At 36.1% G+C, this 10,826-nt stretch overlaps 3 protein-coding genes across 4 annotated transcripts; all 3 read right to left on the bottom strand.

Moving 5' to 3' along the window:
* Positions 1–337: 337 nt before the first annotated feature.
* LOC113330410 lies at positions 338–1,821 on the bottom strand. 2 transcript variants are annotated; one of them, XR_003350258.1, is made up of 4 exons: positions 1,670–1,821; positions 1,154–1,548; positions 636–816; positions 338–392 (listed from the first exon to the last, which is right to left on the bottom strand). XR_003350258.1 is itself a non-coding variant. In XM_026577222.1 (3 exons), the coding sequence occupies exons 1-3, from the start codon at positions 1,793–1,795 to the stop codon at positions 687–689; spliced, it is 651 nt and encodes a 216-aa protein (XP_026433007.1). In that variant the 5' UTR covers positions 1,796–1,821; the 3' UTR covers positions 518–686. The 2 variants fall into 2 exon arrangements, 1 of the variants encoding a protein (XP_026433007.1); XM_026577222.1 differs by lacking the exon at positions 338–392 and having other exon boundaries at positions 518–816.
* A 1,567-nt stretch (positions 1,822–3,388) lies between these two features.
* LOC113330411 (lanC-like protein GCL1) lies at positions 3,389–4,920 on the bottom strand. The gene is made up of 3 exons (XM_026577223.1): positions 4,571–4,920; positions 4,244–4,437; positions 3,389–3,646 (listed from the first exon to the last, which is right to left on the bottom strand). The coding sequence occupies exons 1-3, from the start codon at positions 4,754–4,756 to the stop codon at positions 3,643–3,645; spliced, it is 384 nt and encodes a 127-aa protein (XP_026433008.1). The 5' UTR covers positions 4,757–4,920; the 3' UTR covers positions 3,389–3,642.
* Positions 4,921–5,377: 457 nt separating this feature from the next.
* LOC113330680 (small RNA degrading nuclease 1-like) lies at positions 5,378–10,575 on the bottom strand. Its single transcript, XM_026577505.1, has 12 exons — positions 10,442–10,575; positions 9,677–9,859; positions 9,254–9,343; positions 9,021–9,089; positions 8,671–8,811; positions 8,396–8,512; positions 8,255–8,324; positions 8,045–8,145; positions 7,510–7,644; positions 7,311–7,418; positions 6,376–6,480; positions 5,378–5,891 (listed from the first exon to the last, which is right to left on the bottom strand). The coding sequence occupies exons 1-12, from the start codon at positions 10,472–10,474 to the stop codon at positions 5,814–5,816; spliced, it is 1,230 nt and encodes a 409-aa protein (XP_026433290.1). The 5' UTR covers positions 10,475–10,575; the 3' UTR covers positions 5,378–5,813.
* Between the last annotated feature and the right edge of the window lie 251 nt (positions 10,576–10,826).

The raw sequence follows: 10,826 nt of genomic DNA on the forward strand, positions 1-10,826 counted from the left end.
CATACAAATATGAGGCAGTCGGGGTGATGACCTTGTTCAGGAACAATCTTGGTAAAAATATCCTTGTATACAAGCGGTTCCCGCTTTATATCTACGATTTGTGGTGATAGATTCAGTTCATCATATCTTTGGATCAAATACGGCATACAAGCCTTTGCCATTATGAGAGCTTGTTTCTTGCAGTTAGATTTATAGCCTTCAACACTGTTATAGTAGTTCCACTCACCCTCTGAAAAGTCATACTCTAACAATGTCCAATGTGTACCAGCAGGGTTTTCCTTTGTCATATAGTTCATTGGAATGAACATTCTCTCAACTTCAATAGGGAGATTCAAGATGAATTCTCCAACAAATTTGTCAATCCCATCTTTCTCCTTTGTTTTAACAAAGAACTGCAAAAGAAATATTTTTTAGGAAAAAAAAGTTAGTGGATGCAATTGAAAGGGTGCACAACAGGTGTAGAAAACAATGTTGAATAACTTGTTATGCAGTTCAATATAGTTGCATAACATTTTATGCTGAAGTAATTATATGGGCATAAGATAATATGAAGGAATGACTTGTTATGCAGCAAAATGATTTTATTTTCTTGACTTATCCAAGCATCTGGCATCATGAATGCAGACTCCGCATACCTATGTTCAACACTATCAGCCATCTTTTCATTTTCCCGCTTCTTGAACAACCTATAACTGTAGTAGCGTACTACTTGGTCTTCTAAGTATTCGTTGTTCATTAGCTGCCTTATTATATCTCTGTGAATCCGAATATCCCAAGTACGGGTCTTCTCCTTCTCTGATACTCCAAGCCGAATTTCTGCAGATGACATAAGACACAATTGGTGAGATGTTTTATTCAAGTGACATGCGGCAGAACCATAAACTAGAGGGTTGTGTTATGCATGGGTTTTTTTTAAGCATAACTTGTTATGCATTTATTTCATCAGAAGCATAACCTGTAATGCATTGATTTATTAAACAAGCATAATAAATATAACAACATTTTTTGCATAACTGAACATGCATTAAACATTGGAGCTGCATAACATGTGATGTAGATATTTTAAACAATGCATAACTAACCATGCATTAAACATTGGGAGCTGCATGACATATTATGCAAACAAGCATAAAGGTAATTTTGATGTACTTACAGGCTGTTGGCATTCTCAAAGTATGTCTTCGGTACTTCCATCATGGATGGTTCTATTGTATCCTTGTAATCTTGAAAGCATTCCATTGTTTCCAGCGGAGGTAATTTTCTGAACGGCAAGCCAGTAGACGTACGGGGATTTTCTTCTTCAACTTTATTCTCATCAGGCTTGTCTTTTTGCTTCTTCTGCTTCCCTAGCTCACAATCTTTGAGTAGTACACTGGTTGTCCTTTGATTACATGTTGTCCTTTCCTTGATTCTTCTTACCTTGCTTCCTGGTTGCTTCCCATCCTCTTCTGCCTTGTTTGCTTTTCGCTTGAATACTGACTTTTTCTTCAATGGTGACCTCTTCAAAAATTCTGTTCTTGGTACAAACTCCCCTCCTACGTCTTCTTCCTAGAGATTCATGTAACCAAAATGTGTTAGATATAAACAGTTTATTATGAAATTAAGTAAATAGTTGATTAAACAACAAAACAACAATATAGTAAACAGTTTATAATAAAAGAAGAGGTACCAGGTTTTTTGAAACGGTCTCCATCTCAGCATCTTCATTATAGCCTTTTTCTTTTTCAGCATCTTGTGTGGCACCAGGAGTTAAAGGATTCTCAACCACCATCTCCTTCTCTGCATCAACAACCATCTCAACAGCTACTTGTTGTGGATTTTCAGCCACTGGCTCTTCTGGTTGTTGTGGTTCTTCAGTTTGATGTTGTGGTATCTCAACAGCGGGTTGTTGCAGATTTTCAGCTTGCTCTTGTGGTCCACCAGCATCATCTTTAATTGCAGCAGCAGGTTGTGATAAATGCAGATTAAATGTGGGCACCACATATTCTTCTGCTTTCTTCTGAGTTTCTGGAAGAATGTCATCATCACCACCGGCCAAAAAGTCTCTTTCCTGTGCTTCAAGTCTTTCTTGTGTTGTTGCTATATTTGGTGTTGTCTCCAATTCCACTTGAGTTTCTGTTTCCTTGTCGTCGCTGGAGAGATTAACAGCTTTTTCCATGTCCATGAACTTGAAAGGTGAAGACTGGATACCTTGACTAGCCGTTTGGTCTTGGCTATCGAGTCTGATAACTTCTGGGACTGATTCTTGTGTAGGTGGTTCAGTTGAAGATACCAGTTCAACAAGAGTCTCATTCCTTGGCAAGTTTTGGCTCAGTGGGTCGCTTGGCTCAGCTGATGATACATTGACACTAGGTCCACCTGACGACTCCTCCTGCACTTCTATGTTGCCACAATCAACAAGCAATTCCTTCACGTAATTATACAACTTTTCATTGAAGTCTACTCCACTCTGTCTATTCCTCTCCTGAGTCTGCTTCATGTCTTTCAGCTTTGCTTCAATGATCTGCAACCTTGCTTCAGCACTATCGGGGGGACACGTTTCTTGTTCAATGATCTTAATCGCATCCAGAAATGCTTCTTCATACTTGTCCCTGTTCTTTTCAAGATTCATTGCGACGAGATCATATATCTCTTTCTTTTTCTTGGTTTTCTTGGTTCACAGAATTCCATCTCCATTGCACTGTACTCATCTCTAAATTTCTCATTATACTGCAACATGATTAATGACACTCATCAAAGGAATGCATAAAAAATATAACAACATTTTTTATATGCATAACCTGTGATGCAGCTAATCTAAACAATGCATAACTAGTCATGCATTTAATATTGGAACTGAATAATATGTCATGCATTGATTTGTTAAGGTGCATAACTTATTATGCATTTAAAAACACAACCCTGCTTAACTCCTTTTCAATATTGAAAAATGCATAACCGGTCATGCATTCATATATTGGGCTGCATAACATGTTATGCATTGATTTATTAAGGTGCATAACTAGTCATGCATTTAATATTGGAACTGAATAATATGTCATGCATTGATTTTTGTTAAGGTGCATAACTTATTATGCATTTAAAAACACAACCCTGCTTAACTCCTTTTCAATATTGAAAAATGCATAACCGGTCATGCATTCATATATTGGGCTGCATAACATGTTATGCATTGATTTATTAAGGTGCATAACTAGTCATGCATTTAATATTGGAACTGAATAATATGTCATGCATTGATTTTTGTTAAGGCGCATAACTGATGCATAACAGGAACAGGAAGGAATTCAACGCACCTTGTTTATAGACAACACATTGCTTATTTGTATTATCATCCTCATTATCTGCATCACCCAATACTTCCTTTGGTGCAGCTTTCTTTGCCTTGATTTGCATCTCCTTCAGTGTTTCGACGCTATCAATTTCTTCTTGTTCATCTTCAATATCAGAAGGTAAAATCACATTGAGGAGAAAATTATGTTAAAATCGAAGAAGAATAAAGTGATAACTCAAAAAAAAATTATGGGTATTCAGGATTAAAAAAAATAAATTCAAAAAAAAACAAAATCAAACAATGACAGATGAAGCTAATGATAAATCTCACCGGGTTTTTTCTGTTTCTTCGACTTCATTTTTCCTTTTTCATCTGAAGCATCAAGAATAAAAATTAAAATCGAAAATCGATAAAATCAAATGTACCGAATGCATGCAAGAATAAGATCGATTAAACTAGTTTTAGTACCTAATTTCTTCTCTTTTGATTTCTGAAGACGTGTTTTTGTCGGTGTTTCATCCATTTTGGTTCTACTGAATTCTAGGGTCAATGTTTTTTAGAGTTTGAAATTGATTTTTAGGGTTTGATCAACTTCAATAATCAGTCATCCGTTACAGTGTTTATGGAGGAATAGGAATAGAAAAACGGATGAAGAAAAAATAAGAAGAACAGATGAAGAAAAAATGAGAAGAAGAGAAAACAAATGGTTCCGACCGTTTTTGGGAGTTAATAAAACCGTTGAAGGGTAATTGAGGAACTCTGCACATTTTTAATGATTTTAAATAATGTTGGGCGCGATCGTAGGGAAAAGTAATTCTGGACCTGGCGGTAAGAAAAAAAAGAATTTTGGGCATGCGCCTAAGTTCCCCATCCTTCTTTTCTGATAGCTTAACTTGAACCAACTAATTGATTAACAACAAAACTTCAATAAAGAAGATTAGTTAGGAAAAACTAATTAAGGCAACCGACCTTTTAGAAGTGCTTGCAATAAACGCAGCACAAGAATCAACAATCTCAGTGCACAATAGCAAGTCATTCTGATTTCCGGTAGCTTCATATGATCTCAAACAAGTAAAAACTGTTCCAAGTAAACCTGTATACACCGTTGGATCAACACAACCCTTCTTTCTACCATTTGCTTCTCTCCAAGTAGCTTCCACTACCTAAAAACCAACAACCAGAAAAACTGATTACAGCGACTAGAAAAATAAAACCATCATTCAATTCATATTCCAATTGATACTAACTTAACCTTCACTACGCAGTTGAGGTAGAGTAGAGAAATTAAGTTCATACCTGGTCTTTAAGAGAAATAGCTGATTTGAGAAAAGTTTCAGAAGGAAGTGACAAATTTCTATATATCGTCAAGTCTTCCATCTGTACTGATTCAAGCCTTTGATCATCATGGTCACCATGATCATCTCTACTGCTGCTACCGCCTTGTGTTATTGTTGATCCTAATTCAATTACTGAAGATGACATTTTTTATATATTTTCCTAGTACTCTCTTGCTATTTCTTTTTCTGTTTCTCTCACTCCTGTGCTTTTTATATGGAGTAAAAAAAGAATAGAAATTGAAAAAATGTGTCACGTATATGAATAAAGAAAGCCGTGTCCCGTACCGAGTAGAGAGGTACGCCAGTCATGTCGGGAGGTTTGCATCAGTGGTGTCATGTGTTTCAGATGCCACGTCTATTTATTTACACATAATTTCCAGTCCCACTCTTCCCATAGTAACAAAATCCTATCCGTGTTTCATATACTCATGTGTTTCCCATTGGACTCGTTGGACGGTTGGATGTGCTATTTGGATGTCTCCGAGAAACACCACAGAAAAAATGTCTGGGCGTCGGATGGGTTCACCGACTGATAATACCTCAATTACAGGAGGCAAAAACAATAAAGAGTTGGAGGCAGCACTGCAAGTCCCTTCAAAAGGAATAAAATGCAATGACTGTCATGGCCCAGGAGGCTTGTTTGGCTTAAAAAAAGGCGCACCCATCTGCCCGGAGGAAAAAAATATGCCTTGGCCGTATGAAATATAAACTGCGATTAATGGAAAAATGCAAGCTTTGGGGAGTACAAATTATATTAAGAAGATGCTATAGTATCAAAATTGAACTCTCTGATTAAAGAATGATAATGTTTTTCTTCACTAGTACACTGATAAACATTTTTAAGTTAGCTAGGTTGATAAATCATTCGCTCAAAGGGAAGAGCCATGAAGCTTATAATGGCAAATTCCGTTCTATTCTACAACATATTAGCGATGGAAATAAATAGAGGAAAAATAGAGACGGTGACAACTTTTTAGAGTCCTTCTTTCCTTATTAGAGCAGCTATGATTTTTTGCAAGTGAACCACCTGACTATTCTTTTGCTCGAGTTGTTCTTTAAGACTTTTAATCTCTTTGATGTGTTCCGCACATTTGTCTTTGTTTGTTTTCTGCTTTTTGTTAGACTCCTCATCGTTGTCTTCTACTTCTTGGATACGTCTCTTTCTTGAAGAATCTAGTAAAGGATGGTCATCTCTAACCATTTTAGAGAACATAAACACTGGCAAAATTTCCATTTTTGAGTTGAAAGGTAACAAACTTCTGAGGCAAACCATGTGAATCCTGCAAAATAATGTAACAAGAAAGTTGAACATTACTTCAGTCCACATTCTTCTGAGGTAGAAAAACAGAATGTTCTCTTCTCAATTTTGCAAAAAAGTTGCGTAGACCAATTACGAAAAACAGGACAGACGGATTGATGCTAACAGTTGGATGAGGGAGCTGTTTGTGCTAACATCCATGAGTGTAGGATGAGATGACAGGCCGCTAATATTTCTCTCGGTGTCTTGTATTCAGTCTCTAGCTTGTCCATGGTTTCCACTCTTTAATGAAGTATAAGGTGATTTACCTGTGCTAAGATACTCTGAATATACATCTACCTACGTTCTTGAGAAACCTTACACTCTCCCCAAGAAGGAAGTTTCAAATTTCTGATAACTGTAAGTTACAAGTGTCTATGTATCCTTTTCATATCATCCTAATTTGATCATGGCATATGCTTAGTTCCTACCATAAAAGGAAAATGAATGAGAAGGTGAATTCATACCTTTCCTTCTTCACCTTCAATACTTTCAAAAGTGGCAAGTACCTCCTGTTGATCTTTGAAAATCGCAGATGCATAATATTGTTTTGCTTGGGGTTTGTAGAAAGGCTGCCAGCCAAAGTTTAGCAAAGTTTGAAACTTTTCTGACAACATTGGTTATCGAAGTTGGAAAACAAGGATCTACAATTGCTGGAAAAAAAAATTACAGCAAGTTTTGAAAAAGTAAAATGAAAGAGTCTCATTAAGTTCTACGTGAACTACACAATCCAAGAACTGACTTCCACTAAAACTGACAAAAAAATTCCAGTAAAATGACTTTTTAGTTGGCCCGAGGTTTAACAAAACATTGAGCGGATGCGACTCGTTTTCCGTTGGCAAGGAAATGCACAACAGCAATGCAGAGCCTCACATTGCTAAAAGTAAATGCTAGAAAAACAAATATATAAGCACAACTGATAAAGTGCTAGAAGAGCGGAAAAAAGGTAAACAGGGAGAGAAAACATATATGTTCATAAAACAAGAAGTCAACAAGTGACTAATAATTTAGTTGTTTGCATGGTACAGTACAGTCTCCACCTTTAGTCTCTTCAACTTAGACACTTGTATTCTCTAATAATACTTATATAGGTAGGGAGTAGATAGGTGGGTAGTAGGGTTGTATTTTCAAGGCTTAAAAGTCAAAAATGAAAAAGATCGAAAAAACACATCAATGCCCGCATCAAAACGCAGGTTTTGGACTTCTATACCGCAAAAGGGATGTGCCAGCGGCAAAAAAGTAAATTGCATCAAGGTGCTCCTTTCCACCATTGGATTTGACAATCTCAATTCAGATTCAAACTTATCAGCAATTAGGAAAGCACAACGGTAAACTTTTTCTGGCTCCTTCCTTGACATTTAATTTCAACAGAGAGAAAATTCAACCTAACGTGCATGCATACCTCAAATACGACAGTAGAGTCCTCTGGAAATATTTTACGTAATTCATCTGCAGTTACACGAATTGGTATTCTGTGAACAAAAAGCTTCAATAGATCGTCACCGGTTACCTGCGTACGATATCAAGACAGAAGAAACATATCAGCAAAACAATGTGTTAATACATAAATATACAGTGCCATATTATAGTTCCAACATTACCTCTTTGGCATCCAAGGAAATGATTTCATCAAATCCTTTTTCCAGCTTGGCAAGAACCAGTTTTATTGCAGCACGTGCATCGGCTAGACAATTATGTGGAGCACCCTTCTCCCTGAGGTCATGGCCGAGCACAATCTGTCAGAGTAAAACTAGAACAAAGTCAAGATGACTCACAAATATCTCTTGATCATTTACCAATCCACTAGCTCCTAATAAAAGATTTGATGACCAACCAGTCCTGGGTGAGATATGTTAATGATAAGATAAAAATAATAAGGTTTCAGATAGTGAGTCCTACAAATTCTTTGCTTTCTCCAGCTACTCTTTCATCAATAGTGCCAGCCAAAACTTATATACGTATTATTATCATAACATTCGTCATGAAAAGAACCAAAGTAAGTAATTTTGTTTAAGTCATGGCTTAGTAGACCAATGAAAATCAATCTAATTTTGCCAGAAAACATATAGATAACAGATGTAAAGGTGGAAATTGGTGACTCTGTTGTGATTCATAAAAAAAAAGTTGTGAACTTGCCTTGCTAAGGTGGCACAACGAAGGTTTCCTGCGAGTAGTTCCATCTGTACATCGGAAGATAAGCGATGTGTCGATAACCCTTGCATGATCCAATTTCAGAGCTACACAACATTAAAAAAAATTAAAAGAAATGTAAGCTAAAAAAAATGTTTAACAAATATAAGGGGGAGAGTTGTGGCTGTGTACAGATGAATCTAGTCGTTCAAGTACCTCGTAGATCACAATTCAAACTGTGACCGATCAAAATAGTTCCATGCGACAACAGCTTTTTCATTGATTTCTACAAAGACGGATATCAATTTAGGGAGGTTTAAAAATTCATATTACAAACATCTAAGTTTCAAATATTACCTGTACATCTGCTAAAGAACAAGTAACTCCTTCCAAATCCTTAGCAGTGATTCCAGTAATTTCAGATCTATAGTCAACAATAGGCTTATTGGGTTTCACAAGTGTATCGAGTTTAACCTGGAAGAAACATACAGAGTGATGCAGTGATTTTAGATAACAAAGTATAATACACTTGGAACATAGACCAGGCCTAAATCCTGAAGGTTACTTGATGTAATTGTCAGCCTGCTTAGCTACAAAAGTAATACTAAGATAATATGGTTCAGAAAATGTACCTCTAAATTCTGATCTACAACACACACTTGCACTACAGCCTCTGTACCATCTTCACAAAGAACCATCTCACAATCAATAGCAACCATTTTACCGGATTCCTTCGTCTTAGAAAGTTTACCCAATTTTGTGATTACCCAGTCCTGTACCAACGTCCGTGACCCATAAAAGTAACAAATCAGAAATAAGGAAAACACTCCTTGTATGAATCAAGAGAAACATCAGGTGATAGTTAACTATGGCGATAATTAATATTGAATATTTGAAGTATCAGTGGGTGTCCCATAAACCTTGTTTAATCGATTTACAAATATAGCATTAAGAAGACTTGGGATGTGAAGTTGTATCATACCTCCTCATCGGATGGGAAGGTGTAATTGCATGCGTATTCTGGGTGTTCAAGAGTTAAGACAACCAGCTTCTGAGATTCCACAATAATCAACCGTTGTGAATCATAATAGGCTCAATATATTCTATTATTTGACTAATGCAAATGAGAAAATTGTAGGCAAACCAATCCAAAAGTGTCACGAACTGAAAGACAGAGAAACATGAATTGATATACGGTATCTCTCTAGTTCATACCTGGGGAGAGGATTCAATAACTGAAGCATTCTTCTGCAACTGTATTACTGCTTCGCGATTAGATCCACGTTCCAATGCTTTCTCCAAAAACTGTTAATTTTGCATTGCAAAAACAAATTAAGATAAAACTTACCACCTTGATGCAACATCGAATTAAGACAAACGTGCATACTAAGGTCTTTCAGACAATTAGAATGCATCAACTTACTGATTCATAATAGGCAAAAAGGATATGAATCAAGTTGTTTTCAGTTATATAATTGCTAAGAATATGTAAGACCTTTTGACCTCTTATATTCTTGGGTCACTAGCAATTACTTAAACAAAAAAACAGCATAAATATCCATGAGAAACCGGCAAAAATGAAACCATTTCTAAGATTTCAAAAAGCAATTTGATAAGAATACTGAGAAGAAAATTCACCTTTATATCTTCCTCTTCGGTAAATGTTGTCAGAAAAGAAACTAAGTCATCAATAGACCTTCTTGAAGGGTCCCTTATAGTGTCACCCTTTTTAAGGTCATGAACGTTCAAAAATTCCTTCCAATATCCTTTGGTGCCTCTTTTTCCTTTCTTTTGCATCATTTTTACCATATGAACAAGAACCTATACACATTTAAAATTCAATCATTATCAAAAAAAAAAAAAAATTAAAATTCAATCAAGAAAAAAATATATAAACAATTAAACACCATCACGGAGAAGCTAAACAATAAATGGTGGATGCGGGAAAAATGACACATCAAATGAGAAGTGTCTGTGCTTCGTAGATCAAAAAAAAACTATAGTATTTCAATGTTTGCTTAAAAAAAATAAGAACAAATAAATCTAGTTGTTTTATTGGTTACTAGTATCATCGACAGAAGCTAACCAATTTGATAACTTTCAGTAAAACGGAGAGATAGTAGCTCCATCCAACATTAGAAAAACTATATAACCAGAATAAAGCTTCAACTAAGCAATTGAGGTTACACCTACAGTCATACTAGTAGTGAAACGGTGACCTTAAAAGTTATAAACTTTATCGACTAATACATGATAGTTAAACACATCTAGACAAACAATAACGAGGACAGAATTGGATACCTATGATCCCTTGATGTAACTTTCAATTCTAATGGGTTTCTGAAATACCTATTGCTCGCCATAAATTTAATTACATAATCCAATAAAAAAGAAAGAAAATACCCTCTTCTCCGCAGCAGCTAACATCTTGTCCATCGTGAGATATGGGTATTGATGGATAAGAAATGTTGACTGGCAACAAAAGCTGCAAGTCCGCACTCGAGTGTTGCTGAGCAGAAGAAATAGGAGGAAGAAGAAGAGTTAGTTAGGGTTTTAAGGGATGGGTTCTTTATTGCTTTCGGAAGTTCAAGTTTGGGGGCGTTGGACGTGGATCGGGTTCGAGTCTCCTAACCTGGCAATTCAGGCGAGTCCGAATTCGTGTCCATTCCTTGTATATTTCACATTTCAATCTCCACACTTATTTTAATTTAGGGAGTTATGTAATGACGGTTGTGATTCTAAACGTGGAAGATAATGGGGACATCAGTTAAATAACCAACTGATCAAA

This window comes from Papaver somniferum, unplaced genomic scaffold, assembly GCF_003573695.1.
Source record: "Papaver somniferum cultivar HN1 unplaced genomic scaffold, ASM357369v1 unplaced-scaffold_118, whole genome shotgun sequence".
NCBI classification, from domain to species: domain Eukaryota; kingdom Viridiplantae; phylum Streptophyta; class Magnoliopsida; order Ranunculales; family Papaveraceae; genus Papaver; species Papaver somniferum.

Bases quoted from the DNA above. Each gene is read 5' to 3' on its own strand.
- LOC113330680 (XM_026577505.1), bottom strand. From the start codon at position 10,474: ATGGACAAGATGTTAGCTGCTGCGGAGAAGAGG. The intron at 8,325-8,395 runs GTAATATTTGAA...CCGTCTTTGTAG, and splicing joins GTTCTTTAGCAGATGTACAG to AAATCAATGAAAAAGCTGTT. The intron at 8,146-8,254 runs GTACTTGAACGA...AATGTTGTGTAG, and splicing joins TTTGAATTGTGATCTACGAG to CTCTGAAATTGGATCATGCA.
- LOC113330411 (XM_026577223.1), bottom strand. From the start codon at position 4,756: ATGTCATCTTCAGTAATTGAATTAGGATCAACAATAACACAAGGCGGT. The intron at 4,438-4,570 runs GTATGAACTTAA...GTTGGTTTTTAG, and splicing joins CTATTTCTCTTAAAGACCAG to GTAGTGGAAGCTACTTGGAG.
- LOC113330410 (XM_026577222.1), bottom strand. From the start codon at position 1,795: ATGGTTGTTGATGCAGAGAAGGAGATGGTGGTTGAGAATCCTTTAACT. The intron at 1,549-1,669 runs GTACCTCTTCTT...ATGAATCTCTAG, and splicing joins AGACCGTTTCAAAAAACCTG to GAAGAAGACGTAGGAGGGGA. The intron at 817-1,153 runs GTAAGTACATCA...TGTCATCTGCAG, and splicing joins TTTGAGAATGCCAACAGCCT to AAATTCGGCTTGGAGTATCA.